The sequence below is a fragment of the Protopterus annectens genome, chromosome 8.part0 (assembly GCF_019279795.1).
Source record: "Protopterus annectens isolate FY-2018-M chromosome 8.part0, PAN1.0, whole genome shotgun sequence".
In the NCBI taxonomy this organism is placed as follows: domain Eukaryota; kingdom Metazoa; phylum Chordata; order Ceratodontiformes; family Protopteridae; genus Protopterus; species Protopterus annectens.
Genome location: NC_056741.1, coordinates 820,527,843 through 820,553,911, shown reverse-complemented (window position 1 = coordinate 820,553,911; position 26,069 = coordinate 820,527,843). Strand labels below are relative to the sequence as shown.

The following is a 26,069-nucleotide window of genomic DNA, read 5'->3' as shown; positions in this document are numbered from 1 at the left end:
GATGCCCAGGGCATTATAATGAATATGTGTGCTGGCTGCCCTGGAAGCTATGATGATTCAGAAATATGGCATCTGATGCAGCTGTACCACAGCTTTGCCAATATGGACATCCCCTATGGTCACTTAGTGGGGGATGCTGGGTACCCACTGGAGCCGTGGCTGATGACACCCATCAGAAATGCACACACACATGAACAATGCCATAATGAGGCACATGCACAGACCAGACATATAATAGTGCGTGTGTTTGGGATGTTCAGGTCATGGTTCCGGTGTCTGGATACATCCGGTGGAGCCTTGCAGTATTCTCCGGCTACATGCACCCAAATTGTTATGGTATGTGCTATGCTACACAAAATGATCCTGTGGAAACAGCTGCAGCAGGAACAGCATGGGGCAGGGCCACACTGCCCCCTACCAGTGCCAAGGCCTGTACAGGCACAGAATGACTCAGAGGAGGAACAACCTGAGCCTGACCCAGTAGATAGAAGGAGGCATGCCCAGTATGTGCTGGCCTTGGCAAAGAGGCAATGCATAGCATATGCACTGACACAGTAGGGACCTAGGGAATGTCACTCTCTCTGACTCACACAGACAGTAAAAGGGATGCTAAACATGACACTACCTGTACTCAGCCATGTATATGGAGTGTACTATGTGCATCTGACATAGGCAACCCTCCAGCACCATCCTCAAGTCTGGCATACCCTTGAGGTAAGTAAATCAACCTACCAATTGCCAAATGTAGTAGAATGTGTTGGTACCTGTAGCTATGGTATGGATGTGAGCATGCAAGGGAATCGGGTGGCCGAATGTTAAGGCAGCAGGCAGTAGACACCCATAGTGGCACCATGACATCTGTAGCACATACTGGGGTCACCATAGTAGCCAGTACTACACAGGGTGACAAAACCCACTGCGGGTAATGGGCCGAGCATCATGTGTATCCCCCCAGCCCACATATGTCTCAACCAGCTGGACAGGAGCAGACCGACACAAACAAATGCTGTACTATGGCATCTGAATGTGCCCTATGGGTAACCCCTCCCACAGACCCACACAGACAGACTACAGCAGGCCAGGCAGTTGGATGTAGGTTGTGAAGGCTGGGAAGTCAGACACTAATATGTTGGTAATTAAAGCTGAGATCTGTAGTACACTAGTATGCCTCTAGCCAGCACAATAGGTAGGTGTACACACTCAAATGGAGTGCCTGACATACCAGTACAGTACTAGCAAATGTGTACAAGTGTCAGGTGTGCCCTCCCATCCAATGTACACATATAGCAACAGTCAGATGTGCCCCCCCGTTCCTATGCAGAAATGTAGCAACAGTCTATGCCATATGACCGATGGATATCCTGCAGACACAGCATGCCACCTGTCAGAGTACAACGCAAAGGTCAGCACAACAGTACAGATTACCTGGACATGTAACACATGTGATACAGATGGCCATACTGGGCATGCTTACACACTTGAAGGTATGAAGGCAATGTCAGTCGATAGCATACAGAATGGTCATACTGGGCATGCTCACACACTTAAACACATGAAGGCCATGTCTGCAAACACCAGTAGTCCGGATGTATCTGCCAGTACATTCCAATACTGTTGAATGACTGCGCTATATGATATGTTTGGGGTACTGTCCGTAGTCTGTATATCTGCCATGGCGTATTGGTAATTCATGTTAGCTGTGTGTGCAGGGTCCTAGTTCCAACCCTTACAAAGGACATTTATTTGGTTGCAGGGCTGAACAAGCCCATTGGGTATGGAGGGAGTAAGGCCCACTAAAGCAGGTGGGAGCGGGTGTGCATGGGTTTGTGCAGTGTTAAGCAATGCTGACCTCTGGTTACAGCTTCATACACTCAGTTAGCCTCTACATTGCTTTACCAGAGCAATACCTGCATACTGGTAGCCAAACACGCTTACACCTGCTCGCTCCCACACTTGCAAATGCACCGACATTGTTGCTTGCATCTGTCACTCACACCCCTGGGTGGAAGAGAGGACCACAATATTACCTTGTGATGCATAATAAATCAGACTACATGACTACAGTATCGGCAATGGCTGCCCATTAGGCAACCGCATGGCGTTCCACTGTACGGAATCAGCAGCCTGTCTAGTGAATTAATCATATTATTTGTGTGTTTGTCATACAATCTGCTCCTGTCTGGCCGATACATAGGAACCAAGACTCTTCAATACAGACAAGTAATTGGGATTTGGGAGCCACATCCATCAGCCAAGTCATGCTACCGCATAACTATTATAGGTTTGCCACCCTTTCAATTGGCCAAGGCGGGACTTTAGGGTTAACACCTGTCCCACTTTGTGAGGGACAGTCCCTCTTTAGGCAGCTGTGTCCTGCATAAATAATCATGACATAGCAAATGCCTTGATTACAGGATAATATTATATTCAACGTTTCTTTAATAGTTGCATAGAACGGGTATTTTATATATGAAACATCTGTATGTTATGTGAAGTAGCATAAGCAATTCAAATCTTACTAGAATAAGCTTTTAATTGTGCAAATAAGTATAATTCTGTACTATGCACGGCTGTAGGTATGTTATGTCCTGGAAAGTCTGGCATGTCTACAGATCATGTCCCACTTTGGCTATTTGGAAAGGTGGCAACCCTATAGGACCTGTATGTAGAGACGTCAGATTTTGCAGGGAAACACATACCCACAACCAGTAAACAGGAGAGTGCTTCACTGTTTTGCCTAACTAAAAGGTTATTCTTGTAGCATTATAGTTGCTTATACTGTTTAGTATAACATTTCGGTGTTTCAGATACAAAATAATTGTTTTATGCAACTACTACAGACAATATAGGACATATTTGCCCTAAATCACAGGACATTTGCCATAATGACATTTATTGTGCAGGACACAACTGCCCAAAGGGGAGTGTCCCTCGCAATGGTGGACTGGTGGTAACCCCAACCTATTATTCTATCATCTTTCTAAGGTAGTCAGTGAATATGCGCTTTCTGTCACTAGCAGACCTCTCATATGAATGGGGAAGAATGAACACTGAATCAGGGATACTACATAACAACCTCAGGGACACATTTAGATGTTTGGTGCTATTAACCTGACACACTGACAGTCCCACAGCATATGTATGCATAAGCATTATCTGAGGTACATGCCGTTTATGACTCTTGCATGTTGTCATTATTCATTACATGTATTCTGCCACCTGTCCTCCTATTATCACTAGTTCTAGGAGGGATTAATTGGGATTGTGTTAGATTCTGATTCGTACTCATGGACATCCCTGGTAATCGGGGACAGTTCAATGATATGGTACCTATGTGTTCCCCCAATGGTGTACGGACTATCCAGTAGATGTGCTCTTAAGGTTTGGGAGGTATGGGCGTCTGCTATACCCACATCAGAATATTAATTACATCCATGGGGTGGTCCTAATATGTCTCTGCCAGCCAACACCTGCACATCTAGGCCCATAATTGCATACCCATAGTTCCACTACCCGCCACTCCTCTACAGCACTCATCCTTACTTGTGGTCGCAGGTGGGGTATGAACACACTCCTACACACTGCCCTCTCTCCCCATATCAGGAAACATGTTGTACGTTGTGTCTACCCATGTGTTATCAGGCTTGCACAACCTACTGTTCCATGTACAGCTACATCCTGGTAGTAGCAATCATTGCAGGGCTTGGCTACAAGACCAAATTATTGGTGCCCCACATGGTACATCACTGTCCATGTTTATAGTGTAGACCTTGTAGAACTCTCCCACTGGTGGTTTCCTGCCGGTGGTCTGGGAAGCAGTGGTGTATTTATCTTTACTGCGTGTCTGTATGTCCCACCAGCCTAGCATATGTATGCATATGTATGCATCCATGTATATTCATATCTTGCTGTCTATATATATATATATATATATATATATATATATATATATATATATTTGTAAATATACACACACACAGCTATACATATATATATATATATATATATATATATATATATATATATATATATATATATAAAACATCTAACGACATATGGATCTATGGTTGTCTGCATATGTATAGATCCATATGTGGGTATGTATATGTACAGATTCATATGTGGGTATGTATCTGTATTCTTTCTCTGTATGTATACATTCGTACTATGATGATGGAGAAGCATATCTCTATCTCGCTATGAGTACATATACACACACATAGCCCTACTTATATACGTCTACATCTGGTTATTCCGTTCCATGCCATATAGTTTACACTTTGCTTTAGTGGGTCTCACAGTGGGTTTGGCTGCTCATTGGGCGATGCCTCTGCCCATTGAACACATTCGCTTGCATCCCTAGGGCTGTCCATATTGGCCAACATCAGCCAACACCTGCACACCTAGACCCATAAGTAACTACCCATAGTACCCCCACCCTCTCCTTCTTGACAGCACCCATCCTTACTCTGGGACCTGGTCGTTTCTGTACACACCACTACATGCTGCCCACTCTCCACTACATGGGTCCCATTTCATGCAATTGTCTCAGCCCATGGGTAATCTGGATTACCCACCCTTGTATTTTGAGTCTGTATACACCTCAGACAAAATGGATGATCTATCGCATTTGTTTGGTTTGGCAAATTTTTGGGGTGTTCCGCAAGGGACACTCCAGTATGTGTTCCATGATTAGAATCCATGGGTGCACTCTGTCCCCCCCCGGGTGTATCCTCCCTGTGGTCTGGAGAGCAGTGGACACTTTACATTGATTGCGTGTATAGTTCCCATGTCTGGCTGTAGGGGGGGGGGTGGAAGTGCATGCTGCGTGTGCCGTGTGTCTTGCCTGGGCTCCTCACATCCATTGCCATAGCCTGTGAACAAATGTCATTCCTGTGTGCGTTTCCTATCATAGCTGTATATCTCTACATATCTACGCACACACACACACACACACACACACACACACACACACACACACACACACACACACACACACACACACACACACACAGACACACACACACACATATATAGATATATATTTGTATTTAAGTATTTATATATGTACATATGTGTATATATATATATATATATATATATATATATATATATATATATACACGTATATGTATGTCTGCAACATATATATATATATATATATATATATATATATATATATATATATATATATATATATATATATGTGTGCGTGTATATATATATATATATATATATATATATATATATATATATATATATATATATATATATATATATATGTGGAACTTGTTTAACATGCTTACTTATGTAATCTCTGTAAATAGTCTGTTTGTAATATGTAATGCTGGTATTATGTAATGCTGTATCTGCTTACCCTTGGAGCTTTTCTCCCCGGGCATCCGCTGAAAATGGACATGCATCCAGTCGGACAATCCCGGACAACAAATGTAAAATAAATAAAAATAAAAAATAAAAAAACGTAATGGTGTTTATATATACTTCACCAGCATACTAGTGCCTTATTCATTATGACACCGACACTTCACTCCAGTTATGTATGTCAAAAATGGAATGCATGTGTTACAGAGAATGTACTTCAACATATTGTTGTCTGCATGTGTGTAGGTATATATATACCTATTACGTACTAGATGACCTCCACGGGGCAGTCCATTAGAACCCGGCCATCCAACCCTGGCACACCCGGATCCATAATTGCATACCCATAGTTCCTCCACCCCACCCGTGTTGAATTTACATCAGTAGCAGCCATTATCCACTTGTTATCGCAGGCATGACACACCTTTACACATTGCCCTCTCCAGAGCGTTTGGAGCCCTACACGAATTATGTCCCACCTCGTGTATTCACAGGGTCTCCCGCCATGTATATTTGCACATACGTGCCTTTCCTGGTATTATGGATTACGGCCATTTGCACTTTACAATTGTTGGTGGCCCCAGCATGGACTACATTCCATCTGTATGTTAAGTAGACTTAGCAGTTCAACGATGTTACAATGTTATTCCCACTGGTGGATCCCTGTCTGTGGTGTGAGTAGTGGTGCTCTGCTCACACCTGGGCAGCTTTTTATGACATACACTGACAGCGCTATATAATACCTTAATTGCTCTCAATTCCCTTCACATCCCTTGTGTATGCTTTATTGTTATGGCGTTCATTCTTCATATATATATATATATATATATATATATATATATATATATATATATATATATATTTCATGTATGTAGATATATATCTATACACACACATATATGTGTGTGTGTGTGTGTGTGTGTGTGTGTGTACATATATATATATATATATATATATATATATATATATATATATATATATATATATATATATACATATATATATATATATATATATATATATATATATATATATATATATATATATATATATTACATCTGTACATACAAACACACATTTCCTATGCTGGGAGCTGCTTACATCCGCACAGATGCACTCGCCTATGCTTACTGTGCGCTACATATGTTTACTGCCGCTTATTTGTGCGTACTTGTGCCTTATTCATTATGACAGTACCACTTTGATTAAAGGGATCTGGTTAAAAGCCCCATGCGATACACACGTTCACCTTTACATATTTAAATCCTCAAGGAAAATGATATGTGCTATAGTTGAACTTGAACCGTGAATGCCTTTACATTAGGCGGATGCTCTAACCACTACACTGTTGGTGTTCTGCTTCATTTATATGTATACCCATGGTTCATAGTTACCCGAACACACGCCTCAACACTTCACTTACACAGCAGACATCCATTTACCTGCTGGGAATACCGCACTACTACACATGCACCATTCCCTATTCCCTACTGCTCTGGACCCGTGCCGCATGTTGACTCACTCCGAGGATATTCAGACCTCCAAAGTCTATAGACTGTGCGTTTGATTGTCAGGGTGTTCATGTGATCATCTGTGTTTAGGCTTGTCAGACTGGGGACTGGAGCAGTCCTGTACCTGTTTGAAAGTCAGATTTAGCATGTGGACAAGGTTACTCCCACTGTAAGCATCCTACCTGTGGTTAGAGACGCAGGGAGTTTGGCCACCTCTGGCCAGCTATATCCCTTTGCATTCATTATGATTGCTTTCTTGTTCCCATGTTCACAACTTATTCTTGTAGCATTTTAGCTGCATATTTGGTTTCTTATGACATTTAGGTTTTTCAGATGCAGAATAACTGTTTTATGCAACTATTACATAAATATAGGACATATTTCTGTCATTACATCACAGGACATCTGCCATTTGACACTAAGTGTGCAGGACACAGGTGGCAAAGAGGGACTGTCCCTCACAAAGTGGGACAGGTGGTAACCCTACTTACATCTGCTTTAAAGCGCCTTAATCACTCTATATCCGACTGCCATTATTGTGACCTTCAAATAAAATTAGCCCTTGCATGGCTTGGTCCCGGAAACAGGAACACCATAGTCGCTGGTTTTACCACTAAATCATCCATGATACATTCTCTATGGATGGTAATTAGGGTATATGACTTTACTACTGCCATTCCACAGTACTGGCGACAAATGTGACGGTCGGGTGGTGTAAATGTTACTATGCATATGTTTCTGCAACGCTTATGTATACATTTGCAAGTTTATATATTTATGGATTGGACACATACTTGACAACTACTTATATGCATGTATGTGTGATGTGTAGCTATGCGAATATACCTATGTAGATTTGTAGATATATGGCTACATATCTGGAGTTATACATGGCCATGTATATGAACGACAGCATATGGGAGGTACCTGTACCATTGGTATACAGGGGTTATATGCATCATTACGACAAGGAACCTGGACGGGGTATACAAGTTGTGGATGTACTATTTGGAAGATGGCTATGGGGATGCTTCATGTGAACATGTGTAAGGTATATATTCCCGTGGGGAGACGTGCATTATGGTCAGGTGTTTACTCCCGGGTCATGGGCTCTACAGGACCGCGTGGAGGCTGAGCAGGTTGTGGACAACTACTGCTCATACAACTTGTGTCCAAATGTTTACGGGACTGGACATCGTGTTGTGCCACCAAGTCTATTGTATGGAACAGATACTTATCCCATGAGGGTGATCCAAAAAGTATGCAGACCAACGACCTTGATTCCTTTGGATTTACAAAAATGGGGTAGGATTATACATGCAAGGGATAAATAGTTTGCAATCCTGAGATTGTCTAGGATGAAACTGCCTATTAGATATGAGTAGGGGTCACAATGGGCAGATATGGCTGCGCCAAGCCAACAGCCTGAGTATGGGTGGTATTGGTGGACATTCAAGGAGGGGGGTGTGCTTTGGAGGGGATGATGGGTATTCAATTATGTATCCAGGTGTGTTGGGGTTGGATGGCTCAGTTCAGGCCAGACCATTATGTGGGTGTGAGCCGCTAACGTTTCTGTACATGTGTTTCTGAAATTTTAATGTTCATACGTTTGTGGGATTGTGTTCTACAGTATGGCCTGTCAGGTTGTATTGTGTATGTAAATGTTTGTTCTTTGGTTTTCTTTCTGACTCACCCACTGCTCCCTCGCACACCTCCAGTTCACTTGTTGTACATCCTACCCTGTATCCACTTGGTGAATTATTACATTACCCATCACCCCCCACCCCCATATTCCACACACAATCCATCCCTTCTCTGGTTGATAGCCCATGGCACAGACGACTGAGCACATTGCATACACTACACATCTCTGGTACCAATATGGTTGTGGGGACTACCCTAGCGTTTTTGATATTCCACATGCTGTTCTTCACGCACATAGGTACACGCAAATACTTATCTTTCATGACATGGTAGGTAGACTCGGGTAATACCCGTTCATCTTTGGGCCATCCAGACAAGGACAACTTGGACCACAAATGGGCAGATATTGAGCAAATGCTCTGACCATTGGTAGGGTTGCCACCTTTTCAAATGACTGAAGTGGGACATTTTCGGGACACACATCAGATTTTATAGGCCAACACATACCCACGGTCAGTACAAAGGATAGTACTTTAGTTTTATGCCTAAATGAAGGCTTATTGTTGTAGCAGTTTAGTTGTGTATTCTGTTCCTTGTAACATTTAGGCATTCTACATACAGACATATTTATTTTATGGAACTATTACATAAAATATGGGACATAATTATGTCCTACTATCGCAAGACATTTAACATTTTAATATTTCTAGGCTTAGCAAAGGGCAGTGGTGCGCTAGCATGCTGTGTTTCACTTCCACTTGGTATAACAATCAACACTACGATGGAATACGGGCATGGGTTTTAAATGTCATTTGCTCGAGCGACAGGGACTCAATATTCAGCTATGTGCCTTTGTGTTTACTTTATATTTTGGTGTTCGCAAAACTGTCTGGTATGCTTTGCATACATTTCAATATCCACAGACACTGACAGGACTGATTATTATTAGAGGTGGGCTGTACTAGTCAGCATTTTAGGTTGCGCATCTGCAGCCAACATGTTCATGACTCCGTGCAGTACTTAGACATGCCCCCTGCACTCGCGCACATTTCCTATGCACATGGCTGTTGCGGCAGCGCGCCATCATTAATATGCATGTGGCACTGCTGTGCCATCTCTACTCCGCGTGGTCGGCGCAAGGCTAACACCGTCCTTGCTCCGAGCTTCATGAATCCCTTGGACACACACACACACACACACACACACACACACACACACACACACACACACACACACACACATATAGAAATGTTAGCATGTGCTAAGTGTAGTGCAATGTTGTATGTGACTGAGGCTGTTTGTAACAATTCATTGCTCCCAACTTCATAACAAATACTTACATGGACAGTTTTTGAAATTGTAGCACTGACGACTTTCCATTATTACGCCATCACATGGATTTCCACCATAATCCCGTCCAGTACAAATTCGTGTTCGACGTTGTTGACCAGCATACTTCTTGCAATGAATTACTTTGCCTGGTCGATCACATTCTGACCAACCACTCCACTCTGTCCATTTTCCATCAACTAGCAAATAAAAAGAACATGTTTAGCATGCTTCTTGTATTTTATTATTTTTCTTTGTTGCCTTTTACCACTCTGATGTTACTTCATCCGTGGCCTAATTGTACAAAGTATGCATCACTGCACACAGAGTGTGGCAGTTCTGATTATCATTCTTCTAAGAAAAAAATACTAGAAATATTTTCCACATATAATGAGGTTCCTCACCCAAATGTGACAAAATATGTCCTTGAAAGTACTAGATATGCTAACCATATTCACAATGCAGAGATATCTGCCTATGTTACATGAGCCTTGGAACACCAAATTCAGTATTATATGATCCAGGTTATTTAAAATAAAGCATTCATTTAAAATGGAAGTTGTGAAACCTTAAAGAAGTTGCCCACATTTTGCATCAGAGTGACCCCTGGGGTAGTTTTTAATGATAGAGATGACAGCTGAAAAATGTAAACGGTCTAGTAAAAATATTTTTAATAATTTAGAGCTTTTCATCCTGGGCCTCTGAAAAAGGGCTTCTACCCAATTGGACTTTCCCAATAATCAAATGTCAATAAATAAAATAAATTTCTTGTTCCAGTATTTATCATAATACTCAGTACAATTTGGCTTACTTTAAAGTATCAAAATCAGGATGAGTTTTCTGTCACCACCACTACCTTTACCACTAGTTGGTTTCCTATTTGTTCTCCATGTGTACCAACCAAAGTGAAGGCTTTTAAATATGTTTATTAACTGTTTGATGTACAGTGGACATAAAAAGTGTACACACCCCTGTTAAAATGACAGGTTTTTATGATATAAAAATGAGACCACAATAAATCATTTCAAAACAAACAAATCTGTTAGGGGAAAAAATATAAAAAAAAAAAAAAAAAAAACGTACAATAAGCTGATTGCAAAGTGTGCACACCCTTAAACTAATACTTTGTTGAAGCACCTTTTGCTTTAATTACAGCATTCAGTCTTCTTGGGTATACACCTGCCATCAGTTAAAGAGACTCTGATTAACCCCAAATAAAATTCAGCTGTCCTAGTAGGATTTTCCTGACAGTTACTCAGTTGCCTGCTACAGCAAAAGCCATGGTTTGCAGAGAGCTTACAAAGCATTAAAGGGATCTCATTTTTAAAAGGTATCAGTCAGGAGAAGGGTACAAAAAATTACCACAGCATTGGATATACCATGGAACACAGTGAAGACAGTCATCAAAAAGTGGAGAAAATATGGGACAACAGTGACATTGCAAAGAACTGGCCATCCCTCCAAAATTGATGAAAAGACAAGATGAAAATTGGTCAGGGAGGCTGCCAAGAGACCTACAGCAACACTGAATGAGCTGTAGGAATTTCTGGCAAGTACTGGTTGTGTTCTACATGTGACAACAATCTCCTGTATTCTCCATATGTCTGGCCTATGGGTTAGGGTTAGAAGACGGAAGCCATTTCTTACACAAAAAAAATCCAGGCCCAGCTAAAATTTGCAAAACAATACATCAAGCCTCCCAAAAGCATGTGGGAAAATGTGTTATGTTCTGATGAGACCAAGGTTGAACTTTTTGGCCACAATTCCAAAAGGTACGTTTGGTGCAAAAACAATACTTTGCATCACCAAAAGACCACCATCCGCTCGGTGAAGCATGTTGGTTGCAGTATCATGCTTTGGGGTTGCTTTTCTTCAGCTGGAATTGGGGTTTTAGTCCAGGTGGAGGGAATTATGTATAGTGCAAAATACCAGTCATGTTTTTGCACAAAATTTTCAGGCGTCTGCTAGAAAGATGAAGATGAAGAGGAATTTCACCTTTCAACACGACGGTGACCCCAAGCATACATCCAGATCAACAAAAGAATGGCTTCACCAGAAGAAAATTAAAGTTTAGGAATAGCCCAGCCAGAGCCCAGACATAAATCCAATAGAAAATCTGTAGGGTGACCTGAAGTGAAGAGGGCTGTGTAGAAGAAATGCCCTCACAATCTGACAGATTTGGAGAAATTTTGCAAGGAAGAGTGGGCAAATATTACCAATTCAAGATGTGCCACGCTCATAGACTCCTACCCAAGAAGACTGACTGCTGTAATTAAATGAAAAGGTGCTTCAACAAAGTATTAGTATAAGGGTGTGCACACTTATGCAGCCAGCTTATTGAACATTTTTTTATTTTTTATATTTTTTCCCCTAAAAGACTTGTTTGCTTTTCAATTGAATTGTATAGGTTATAGGTCACATTAAAGGTGGGAAAAGTTTTGAAATGATTTATTGTGGTCTAATTTTTTTATATCACAGAAACCTGGCATTTTAACAGGGGTGTGTACACATTTTATATCCACTGCATTTGGAAATACCTTTGTTTACCTGCCCTCCAACTTCTGTCTAGTTGCTTTGTCCTGTACTACTTTTAAAGGAGAAACCACAGTTATATGACAGACGAATTATCAGCCTAATGTCTAGGAAACAAATAACTTTAATTTGTTGAACTGCTTCGTATGCAAGAAAAAAAAATGAAGCAACCAGAAACACATACTATCTAAAATAAATAAATCAACCAATCAATAAATAAATTAAAAGTACAGCCAAAACATGAAATGACTTCAAACAAATAAAATTAAGTAGCTGGTAAAAATAATGATATAAAATCTTCTTGTGAGTGATGGTATTCTCTCAGAAATAGATGCTTCTTAAGGTGCTAACCTGGACCCTTTACTCTTCCTGGAACAATGCTTTGATATATCACACCTTAATAAGGGGAATGTAGTGATTACCACAGAACTGGTGCAAAGTAGCAAATTAATGTCTTGCTTGTACTTCTAAGCATGTCTGAGGGAATGATGGTACTCTTGCATCTGAGGACCTCAGTGAATGAGCTAAATTATAAGGTAACAAAAGCTCTTTCAGACAGGCAGGTCCTAGAGGAGGTAAGTTTTGGGACCATAACTGCCAGCCTCATATCTCCATAATTACGTACAAAAATATTTAGGAATGCACATTACCAGCTGTTGTAAATATTGGTACTATTAACTTTAAACAATGTCCAATTTTAAGAGAGAAGTAGTAAAAGTTGGAGCACTCCCATAAGTTAGAGACAGCTGAAAGGTGTCAATAGAACATAGGTAAGTACTAGGTTAGTTGCCCTTATGGGCCATTTTAAGCCTAGACAGTTTCCGTTTCAAAGGTGAGAATCAAACCCTGTACCTTTTGTCTGTGAGGTAAACACTTTAACCATTATACCAACCCCCAGAAGTTTAACATTTAGCCATCGAGACATCAATAACATAAGCTAACAACTGTCAACACCTAGAAATTGAGCATGTAGTCAAACACCTATCACAGAAATAACAAAATCTTAAAAAAACTGACCTTGCAGCTTACCAGGAGAGAGTGCAACTCCCAAAGGACATGAGTGATATAAATGTAAATAGACCCAGTAGAATTATGCACCAGCTGAAATGGGTAAGGTCATCAACCAAAAGCACAAGGTATCAACATAAACTGCATTGCAGTAATCAAGAAGCAAATGAGCAAGTGCATGTATCACTGTAGTCAAGGGTAAATATGTTAAGTGCCTGATATAAGAGATATCTCTTGGGCAGTAATAAAATGAGCTAACAACTGCTGACATCTAGCCATTAAGCATGTAGTCAAACACCTACCTCATGGCTTTCTGAGATCTGACTCTATCTTCCTCACAGAAAATATATATGAGGAAAATGTTTGAATCTTGAGGGGGAATGACAATAACTTACATAAGCATTATCCCAGTCTGTGCTGTGGTAAATTTAAGAGACAACTATATATTCATTAATAGGTGGCATCCAAGAAGTATTCAACATCGTAAAGTTGGACATTTGCCCAAGTGAAGTTGAGGTACACCTGAATATCATCAGAATAGCAATAAGACTGAATACTTCTGACTTGAATGACTAGTTAATGCAACCATACACTCCACAAACAGTAAATAAGCCAAGACTAGTTCCATATGGTATAACACTTATCATGAGATTAGACTGCGGGTAAATTAAGTCTAAAAACAAGCCATTGAAAGTACCTAAGAATTCAGCGATGAACCACCCAACAAATGAAAACTGCTTATCCAGAATTCCATAATTCATAGTGTTGAATACGGCTGAGAGATCAAAAAGACCAAAATTAGTCTTCCAAGATGGCTACACACTGAGTAACAGCTTAATTTGAGCTCTCCCATAGTGAAAACAGAAACTCAGAAAAGAGAGCAAGTGAATTTGCCTTTGTAAGTAAATTTCAGTAACTGTCTAGTAAGTGCACTCATACTGTAACTGATGAAGTAACAAACATGCAAAGCACCATAACATATACTTGATTTATTAAAAATTTAGCTCTTTCATCCTGTTTGTAACACAGACTTCTTCAGAATCACAGTAATCTATTTAATTAACATTTAAATAATCTTCCATTTCTGGTCACATGACAGAACAGCACCAGTTAACAAAAATCCCAAATAAAACATGTTCAAACACCTTGTTGCTAAAAACTTATATCACTAAAATCCCTACATAACAAACACATAAGAAAATACATATTATGTATAAATGACTTTATGATAAATATCAATACACATCCTATCTATACATTATAAGAACGTAGTTTTAAAATACTAGAAATAGAAATAGATGAATTTTCATTAAGACCAGGTAATATGGCTGCGTTCAACCTACTTTGCCACTAAAGTTTTTTAGCTTCAAATAACATCATCCCATAGTCATTCCCTTACATTTTTAAATGTCCTTTCAATAACAAAAATTTAAAATGATGTGTGGGGAACTGCAAGATATGTTTGAACAATGTACTATTATTGTTTTTGTTCCTTATATCCAAACTATGTTCATAAATCATATCCCTGAGCCATCTCTTAGTTTTCCCAATATAAAACCATTCCAAATCTGGCATAAAGTTCTATAAATCACACCAACTGAATTACAGATGGAGTGCTGACATAGTATATTATTAATCATCACTTTACTCTTTTCAAGAATGTACTTACATTGTGAACAAAAGCCACATTTAAACATATCACATTTTTTATTGATTGTTACTAAGGAGTTAACATCCATATTGACAAAGTATTGTTTAAAACATCTTCCTTTTTTATGCACGATAACAGGGCCTTCACCAATAATGTCAATCAAGTTATAAAAGCAAGAAAAATATTCCAATTATTCTTAAGTATCTGTGCAATGTTTTCAAAATCAGTATTATATGTAGCAATAAAGCCACTGGTGAAACTACTCTTAGAATTTTTACCACAAATGCCACCTCTAGTTCTGCTAAATTGTTATTCAAAAGTGGCAGGTAAATACCATTCATGCTTTCTTGTCTTACTTCATTAAAAATCCAATTAATTAGTGGTAACTTCTAACCCTACCGGTAAACATTCAGCATAACTTTGTCCCTTCACCTAAAAATAAATTATCATCTGATACCATACAGGCCAACCTCATGTATTGTCCCGTAATGATAGCTTTCTTTTGTTGTTCAGGGTGGCAGCTAGAATCGTGCAGTAAATTATTGGAATGCGTTGGTTTTCTAAAAATATTACTCACCAATCTTTGCTCAACTCTGTCCTTTGCAATAAGGACATCCAAATAACTAATCTGGGGAAATGTTGTAGGAAAATGTAAACTTTAAAAATGGGCTTGTCATATTTAAATAAAACACAAATTCTTCTATTTCTTTCTCAGAGCCGTAACAAATAATAAATATATTGTCTAAAAAACAAGCATAAAACCACCACAGTGGAGTTTGGAAGGCATTAAAGAGAAACTTCTATTCCCACTGAAGGAGAATGATATTTGCAAAAATGGGGATGCAACACTCCCCCATAGCAACCCATTGCTTTTGAAGATACTATTTCCCATCCAAAAATACAAAGTTATTTAGCAAGACAATTTTCATAAAAACATCTAGCATATTAATATCATTAGTAGTGAAACCCATGTGTTCAACCAAGAAATCATGGAACCATCCCAAACCAACATCATGTGGTATAACATTAAATAAATTCATGACATCAATAGTCAGAAAAATCATGTTGTCAGAATATCTTTCTTCTCTCAACTTCCCTAAAAATCCCATGTGTCTTTACATAGATGCCAAAAATAACTTAAATAATTTTAAGTTATACATCTATATATTTCATCAAAGGATGTTTTAAAATTAGTGGTATCCACAATAGGTCTCAAGGGACCGTATCATATTTTTATTTAGCTTAGGAATGCCAAAAATCTTTGGAACAGTAGGAAATTTCAAATTTAAAAAGTGATAAATCTCAGGGGTAATCTTGGTTTGCATGACCATATCTTCCAAAAGATACTCAATAGTCTTGTGACTTCTATTCACATAATTCAAAGAAACTAGTTCATAGAAATCACTAGTGCATACATGTTCAAGCATTTGTTCAATGTAACCATTATGATGCATAATTATAGGCCCCCACCCTTATCGGGTTTCATGATTCTAATACTCCTGTTTTTACTTAATTTATGAAATAACAACTTCAGAATGAGTTAAATTAGAGCACTTAAAACTTTTTGTTCTGCAAGTTTCTAAATTCTGCTTCACATATTTCCTCAAAAATAAGCAATGGTAATGCTAAAGGGGAGTTATAAGTACTTTTCGACATTGGGCTGTTGGTTTCTGAAAGTGTGCTATGGTCCTTAAACATCAACCTAAAATTCAGTTTCCTAAGAAACAACTTAAGGTCCACAATAAGTTCACTCAAATCGGTGCCCACCATAGACACAAACATTTGACCTTTGCACAAGTTCACACATTCTGAAGTGAACACTTCAAAAAGTGTAATTATATAACTTAAAGTCACTTGTAATGTTGTGGACAATCTGATTCCTTTGTAAAATGATAAACTATCCTTATTTGTTTCCTCCATCTCCCTCGGTTCATTGCTTGCCGGTGCTGCCATGTTTGACTCATTCACGCTCTTCACTGGTATTGTTGCAGTCTTGTAGTCTGATTCATTCTGTTTTGAATGCATTCCGACTGCCTTAAAGGCACATCCCACCCTGTAGTAGCTTCCTGATTACTACTGACTAGCTCCACTTCCTCTCTGTGTCACAATTCACGCACATCAGTATCTCAACCCCTAGAGCTCAGAACTGGGTATGCACGCCCATTTTGATATTCCAATTGGTCTCTAGTTAACCTTTTGAATTTCTGATTCATAATATCAGACACCAACTTGTCAACTTTTTAAAAAAACACCAGTATATTGGGTTTATTTAAATAAAACACAAATTCTTCTATTTCTTTCTCAGAGCCGTTCCAAATAATAAATATATTGTCTAAAAAACAAGCATAAAACAACCACAGTGGAGTTTGGAAGGCATTAAAGAGTAATTTCTATTCCCACTGCAGGAGAATGATATTTGCAAAAATGGGGATGCAACACGCCCCCATAGCAACCCATTGCTTTTGAAGATAATATTTCCCATCCAAAAATACAAAGTTATTTTGCAAGACAACTTCCATAAAAACATCTAGCATATTAATATCATTATTAGTGAAACCCATGTGTTTAACCAAAAAATCATTGAACCATTCCAAACCAACATCATGTGGTATAACATTAAATAAATTCATGACATCAATAGTCAGAAAAATCATGTTGTCAGAATATCTTACGTCTCTCAACTTCCCTAAATGTCCCATGTGTCTCTACATAGATGCCGAAAATAACTTAAATAATTTTTAAGTTATACATCTATATATTTCATGTTTTAAAATTAGTGGTATCCACAGTAGGTCTCAAGGGACCGTATCATATTTTTATTTAGCTTAGGAATGCCAAAAATCTTTGGAACAGTAGGAAATTTCAAATTTAAAAAGTGATAAATCTCAGGGGTAATCTTGGTTTGCATGACCATATCTTCCAAAAGATACTCAATAGTCTTGTGACTTCTATTCACATAATTCAAAGAAACTAGTTCATAGAAATCACTAGTGCATACATGTTCAAGCATTTGTTCAATGTAACCATTATGATGCATAATTATAGGCCCCCACCCTTATCGGGTTTCATGATTCTAATACTCCTGTTTTTACTTAATTTATGTAATAACAACTTCAGAATGAGTTAAATTAGAGCACTTAAAACTTTTTGTTCTGCAAGTTTCTAAATTCTGCTTCACATATTTCCTCAAAAATAAGCAATGGTGCTAAAGGGGAGTTATAAGTACTTTTTGACATTGGGCTGTTGGTTTCTGAAAGTGTGCTATGGTCCTTAAACATCAACCTAAAATTCAGTTTCCTAAGAAACAACTTAAGGTCCACAATAAGTTCACTCAAATCGGTGCCCACCATAGACACAAACATTTGACCTTTGCACAAGTTCACACATTCTGAAGTGAACACTTCAAAAAGTGTAATTATATAACTTAAAGTCACTTGTAATGTTGTGGACAATCTGATTCCTTTGTAAAATGATAAACTATCCTTATTTGTTTCCTCCATCTCCCTCGGTTCATTGCTTGCCGGTGTTGCCATGTTTGACTCATTCACGCTCTTCACTGGTGTTGTTGCAGTCTTGTAGTCTGATTCATTCTGTTTTGAATGCATTCCGACTGCCTTAAAGGCACATCCCACCCTGTAGTAGCTTCCTGATTACTACTGGCCAGCTCCACTTCCTCTCTGTGTCCCAATTCAAGCACATCAGTACCTCAACCCCTAGAGCTCAGAACTGGGTATGCACGCCTATTTTGATATTCCAGTTGGTCTCTAGTTAATCTTTTGAATTTCTGATTCATAATATCAGACACCAACTTGTCAACTTTTTAAAAAAAACACCAGTATATTTGGAGAACTGGTGTTCAAATAAAAGGATTATTAGCAATGCACTCATCAGGTTCAGTAGCTTCTTGCATAAGTATTTCTATTGTCCGCAAGTTATGCTTCATAATCACCTTCTCAAGTCAGTCCCCCGTCTATCAAACAATTGTAGTAAATCATTGTGTAAAGGGGAATTGGTTATCAGTCCAGGAGGAAACTTCTAATAACACAACCGTTTTGGCACAATCCATACTTTAATGCTTTGATGAAAATACCCATTTTCAAGCTGTAGTTTACTGTACTTAAATAAAATGGTTTTCCATTTTCTAAATAGATTGTCTAACAGTTCTAAGTGGGGTTTGTTCAGGTACCATAAATTTAACAGGTCTATTTAACCATGAGCGGACATTTAACTGAACACACTGGCTATCAAATTGGGTAGAATTATAAATACTGCCTTCAACAATTCCACCCTGGACATCCATTCTCAGCTGCTATTCATGCCCTTGGGTGCATGTTCTCACAGACACTATAGGCAAAAAAGAGTGCAAGTGGGTGATATCATTTCTACTGCTATTTTGCCCTCTCACAGATTGCTGGGAGAGTTATTGGACTAGTTGGGTTAAGAGAACAATGTTATTCATACTATCCTGCATGACAGTGCCAGAAGCACACTTGTTGGCTACCATCAGCTCAGTGATCCATTTAATTAACATTTAAATAACCCTCCATTTCTGGTCACATGACAGAACTGCACCAACTAAACTCCCCCAAATTAAAAATGTGTAAAATACCTTATTAGATTACTGTGATTCTGAAGAAGCCCTTTTGACAAACAGGATGAAAGCACTAAATATTTAATAAATCAAATATATTGTATGGTGCTTTGTGCATTTGTTACTTCATCAGTTGCAGTCCACTTGTTACTAGTTGGTTCATGGTATTTTTGTTGCTAGTAAGTCCACTGTCTGGATGCCAGCAAAAATTTAATTCAGAAAACCTGAAAGAAAACAGTCACAAAAGGTGAGGAGAAAACACTGTCTGGGAAGAATCCTATAGCTGTTCAGCAAAAGCAGTTCAAGCTCCAGCTGTGGTGCAGGACATGACTTCCAATAATCTAGAGGAAAAATTAGTCAAATGTGCTTATAGCTGATTAAAATAAACATTGAAGGAGTATATCAACACAAATAAAAGACTGAAAAAATGGAAGAAGCTTTAATTCATTAAAGCTGAGTGCGCCTTCAGGCATTTCTGCAGTTACCTCCTACTGTGCCTCTAGGTGTCAAATATTGCTTGTTCATATTTGCATTAATAATTCCAAAACTATACTACATACAAGGTATCAGAGTATTTTATCTTGAAACATACGTAATGGGAAACAAAATTGTACTGATATTTGACCTCTGTCAATGAGTATTTGTTAGAACTGTAAGGTGTTAACTTCATTTTTTAAAGGCTAAAGCAACACCCACTATGAGTTAAAGGTACATACTCAAAAGAGTACTGGAGGGAGTGAGTTAAACAGATATTCAGATGAGCTGATAAAGTTGCAAAAATCAGAGGTCAAAATGAAGAAAAAGTTGTCTAAGTATAAAACTAACGAAGAAGAGATGTTTCAAAAAATGGTAGAACCGGAGGACAAAGCACATCTGGAACACCTGAGATTTTCTGCTGCACCAGAGAAACTGGAAGGAATAGACTGTATGCAGTTTATGAAAACACAAATATGCAACAGGACTGGTATTCCACAACAGGAGATGTTAATTGAAAGGGCACACTGTGTGTATTCTCAAACCTGGCCATGAGGACAAACTACTAAAAGTGGGAGATAGTAGAGTGTTTGTGGAAAATTATTGTGATTGCTCACTGTACACCAGGCAGAAGTGCAGTAAATTTATCCCAGTAATCAGGGAGTGTCGAGAAGCAGGCATGAGATTCAAGATGCTGTATCAAGCTATGTTCAGCATATTTTTCTTGGCAGGTCAACATTATTCTTTGATGCAGAACATGCTAAGAAGGAAATATAAAAGTTTATCCAACAAAAAGTGAATTAATCATACAGAAGGGGGATTCTGTTTATTTTTCTTCTGATAATAAAGCTCATATAGAGAATATGCCAGTGAAAATGTTTCCAACATTCCAAAGGAAAATGTTTGAGAGACAGAAAAAAAGCACAAGAGTTAACTAGAAGAACCTGGAGTACACTGGAAATGAACCAGCAACTGTATTTGGGAGATGGAGATCAACAAGAAGAAAACCAGCATCTCTGAAATTGATGAATAAATGTGAGATTACAAAGCATTAATTACATTTGTGAAGTACGACTGAACAAGAAAACCTGGAAATATCTGACTTTTTTGACTTTGGCAAACTTGTTGGGGACTCCAAAGCATATGTCCTACATCATGCCATTAATGTTTGGAAGAACATTTAGGGGATGGAAAGAGGAAGGAAAGAGTTAACTGCAAGTAAAATAAAATTTTGTTCTTGACAGTATTTTTATAATACATGACATACAATGTATACTATAAGTAAAGCTTTTTCAGTTCATTTTTGTGGGTAATAGGGATACTAAAATAAACAGTGGCCTTTTATTTTTCCTTCTTTTTCTTTCTTCTTGTTCACTTTTAAAAAATGCAGGCACTGTAATGTAAAAAGAGAAGAAAGCCTGGACAAAACAGCATGATATAAGAAAAATGTATATGCTTTTTTTCCCATAGGGAAATGACTGGATTAAGGTCCTTCTCTTGATTTAATAACAATGTTTAAGGAAAAGCAAATATATAAAAAATGCTGATTATAATGAATACTGAGTAGTGTTCCCTCTAGCACATACATACTTACAGAGCAATATGTGTTGTGAAATGCAGCTATGTATCTGATTTTCATGTTTCTATGGAGAAAATCTGATAAGGGGCAATAAAAACAGAACATTTCTTTCTTTCAATGGCTAGTGGATAATATTTTCTGAAAGCATGTAAGTTGTTTTCTTTACATGTGAGAGGAACAAAGATAATACAAAACCAGAGGGCACTAAGTGGAACTAGAAGCATAGGCTGTATCAGGAGTTTGCCATGGATAACCTTCATTATAGGTTAATTCAAGCCTGTCATTGTGGCTGTCAGTCTGGGGGAATTGTTTCCATTAGGAGGGTTATACTTCATTATTTGAAGATTTCCATAGTTTTGTGTATTAATATTAAGTTTAATTGGTTTAAGAGATGTTCTGGAGGTTTGTTTTTCTTTTTTTGTTTGAGGGTTTTCATTAAAACAAAATGTTTTATAAGATATGACATATGTTCAAATGGATATATCAACAAACAACTGTATAAAAGATCAACCTTACCAACATCAGTGTATGCATATAACTCAAAAGCTGAAACTATCCATTTAAAAATTGTGTTGTACATAACAGGTGGGAATAATAACTTAATATCATGACACTTTCCATATTATTCTTAAATGTGAATGGCCTCACGGATATATCCAAAAAAGAAAGAATAGTGAACTACATTAAAAATGCAGAATGCCTATAGCTACGCTACAGGAAACACATTTGAAAAAAACTGAACATTTGAATTTGATAAAGAAAGGATTTCAGAATGGTTATTAATTGTAAGAGGAGCTGCAACAGTGATGAAAGAGGAAAAAAGCTAATAATAGTAGATTTGTAGCACTAAGGGGCTACTGCCAAGGGAGGAGGATTACACTGCTGTATATATATTCCAGTTAAAACTTTTACAATGGAGCTTAAGAAAAATAATCAGCTTTCAGCAGTGAATATTGCTTAGGGGGCAACAGTGAGGATGTATCTGGACGGCCTAGAAGGAAAATATAACAAAAGAAGGTACATTTTTGAAAAATTAAATTATGTCAATATTTGGTATGGAAGATATGAATTTGGTAATAGGAATTCAGAGAGCATTTGCATATTATTTCTTAAGGTACAAAAAAAATGGGGTAGGCTAGAGAGAAATTACATTTCAGATCATGCACCAATATTAAAAAAAAAATAAAAATGCTAAAATGCAAGTTAATGAAATAAAAACAAGACACTGGCACTTCCCCATTGATCTGTTAAAAAGAGAAGGATTTAAGGGATGGGTAGTGGAAATTATGCACTAGTTATTAAAGAAGATAGAAAAATCTACTGAAATTATAGCTAGGGAAAGGGATAACATTAGAGTGGAATTTAAAAAAGAGGGTGCAAATAAAAGAAAAAGAGATATGTTTAAGAACTAACAAGAATTATGTAGAGGGACTGAGAAAATATTAAAGTTTTGTAGAATAGGGGAAATTTCACAGAACAGGAACAGGTGAAATTCCAGAGTGCTAAAAATTAAGGAACTACTTCAATAACATGCATGAGTTTAGAAAGATTGCCATTAAGCAACTGTTTTTTGTTAATAACTCTAGAGCTCAAAAACTTTTAGCATAACAGCTCAGGCAGCAGAAAGTAGAAAAGGTTGTTGTCAATTGTAGGGGTTTTACAACAAGGAAAATAACCAGAGATCCTGTAGAGGTATTAGAAATATTTCAGAAATAGGTTCATAGGTTCATAGGTAGATACTAGGCATTTATAAGCCTAGCCAGAGTGTATTTGGCTTCCACCTCCCTATTAGATTACCCTACTATGCCTCTGTAAAGTAGGTCACAGAAAGTACCCTATTAAGATTAGTTTACTGTGCCTCTGTCTAGCAGGGACACAGGAGAGATCCCAGGGGTGAATTTGCGATTTCCCATCCACACGTCCAAATTTCGCTTGAAGAGGGTCAGCGAGGGGCTATGTCTAACATGAATTGGGATTCTATTCCAGAGTGAGGGGAGCCTCTGGGAAATTAATCTGTCCCTCCAGCATGTCCTATTTATGTTTGTGCTGAGGTTTAGGCCCCTGGAGCGTGTAGCTCTAAGGGACTTGGATTTTTTGAGGTGGAGCATGTCCATTAATTCTGGGTTTGATATGGCTTTGTACGTCAGGCATAGATCACCTCTGAGTAGGCGGTAAGCAACTGAGTAGAGCTGAAGTTTCTTTAGTCGAGCTGCATAGGACATCTGTTTGTAGCCCATGATCCTCATGGTGAGGTACTTTTGGGGTCTCTCCAGTTGCTACAGGTGTCGGGTAAGGTACATCCCAAAAGGGGCATTGTATTCAATTATGGGCCTGATGAGTGACGAGTAGAGGGGCACAATGACCTCTCTTGATCTAGATGCGAACCCTTTCATGATAAGGTGGGCTATATAGAAGGTCTTTCTAACCACTTTGGCAATGTGATTATCAAAGGAGAGATTACTGTCTACGTTGGTCCCCAAATCTCTAATTACTTCTTCCGTACTTAATGGATTACCACCTATGTGGTAATTTGTGGGCACCTTGTTTTTCCCAAAGGGGATGACTATGCACTTTTTAGCATTTAGCTTGAGGCCGTGGCTCTGGCACCAAGCATCCGTCTCTGTGAGACCCTTTTGGAGGATGCTTATGTCAGCTGGAGATTCGATTATGGCCCGCAGTTTGCAGTCACCTGCGACCTTTGTCAGCCATAATCCCCCTGTGTTATCCTGAACCTTAGAGAAGTATATACCGAACAAGAGAGGTCCCAGAACTGAGCCCTGTGGGATGCCACTTGTAACTGGTTTGGATTCGGACATGGCACCTGCGATTCTGACCATGTTCTATTTCTGAGCCAGTTTGCAACCCATCTTGTGATATAGGGTTGATATTTAAGCTGGTAAGCTTATTTATGATGCCCGAGTGGGGTATTGTGTCAAAGGCTTTTGCGAGGTCCAGGTAGGTTGTGTGGACTACCTTGTCCTCATCTATGGCTTTGGTAACTGTTTCAAAGAAATCAACTAGGTTTAAGAGGCAAGATCTGCCCTTAACAAAGCTGAATTGGGTAGGGTCCAGTGTCTGGAGGCTCCCAATGTCTTTGTTTATGAGTTCCATGATAATACGCTCCATAGCTTTACAGACCAGACTAGTCAGGCTTATGGGGCGATAGTTTCCGGGGTCCATTGTGGCACCACCTTTGTGGAGTGGGATCACTGTAGCTGTATGCCATTCTTTGGGTACATATCCTGTAGTAAGGCTAAGTTTGAACAGTGACTTAATGTGAGGGTTCAGTTCTTCTTGGAGCTCGTGTAAGACACAGCCTGGGACACCGTCCGGTCCCATAGATGCTGTGTTTTTTGCTTTGGAGAGGACAGCTTTCACCTGTGCATCTGTGATGTCAGGGAGGTTACATTCAGTTGGGATAGGCATTTGCTCCTTTGGGGGGAAGAGGGGGAGAAGTTTGCGCTGAATCTGTCTGCCAGGATGTTGGCTATGTCTGTAGGTTCGGTATATTTTGTACCGTTATGCAACAATTCAGAGCATATCTGGGAGTTTTCCGGCCATGTTCCTGAAATAAATAAAGAAGGTCTTGTGATTATCTTTAGTGTCTAGGGCAATTTTTCCTTTGCAGCTGGCCTTTGATGATTTTATGAGGGATCGAAGTTTCTTGCTAATATTGATCAGAGATGCCTTCCCTTTTGGGATTTTGCTCTGTCATGTAGTAGCTTCCTCCTTCTGTTGTATAGCTTATTTATGGCCGGGGTCCACCAGACCAGTCTCCTGTTTTTGGAGGAGTGAGACTTGGTTTTATTTGGGATAGCATGATCCATGCATTCCTGCAGGTGCTCATAGAATGCATTTGTACAGGATTCTGCGGATTGGGCTGTATTATCCTCTGGCCCAGGGGCTTTGAAGGATTCCACCTCAGTCTTGAGAAGTGCAAAGTTGGCTTTTGAGAAATTCTTTACAGTGATTTCCTTGGCTGGGGGTGGGGAAGGGATATGGATGTCCAGGCAAATTTGTTTATGGTCTGATCTTACCAATGAGGGGTTTACCTCTGGTGTGAAACATAGAGTCCCCATGTTGGTGATGACCAGGTCCAATATGTTGTTCCCTCTTGTGGGAGTGGTGACCAGTTGTTCCATTGCGTTAGAGTTTATAAATTCAAGGAACCGTTAGGCGAGAGTGTTTGGGCTTGAGTAGTTTTCCCAGTCATTGTTTGGGTAGTTGAAGTCACCCAATAACATAGTGTTTGGAGAGACCTTCATATTCTCCAGTGTTCTCAGGAATGCCAAGTGGGGTTCCTGTAATAGGGAGGGTGTTCTGTAGTAGGCTACAAACTGAAAGGCAGTTTTGCCCGCTGTTAGTTGC

At 38.8% G+C, this 26,069-nt stretch overlaps 1 protein-coding gene across 2 annotated transcripts in view; it reads right to left on the bottom strand.

Moving 5' to 3' along the window:
* The window catches only part of LOC122809074 (complement factor properdin), a 460,550-nt gene that overhangs the window by 224,142 nt on the left and 210,339 nt on the right, over positions 1 to 26,069 (bottom strand). Inside the window, exon 7 of one of the 2 annotated variants that reach the window (XM_044080290.1) lies at positions 9,878 to 10,066. The exons of the other annotated variant lie outside the window; for it this stretch is intronic. Coding sequence (XP_043936225.1) covers positions 9,878 to 10,066 — 189 coding nt within the window. The remainder of the gene's footprint in view (positions 1 to 9,877; positions 10,067 to 26,069) is intronic. 2 annotated transcript variants of the gene reach the window in all.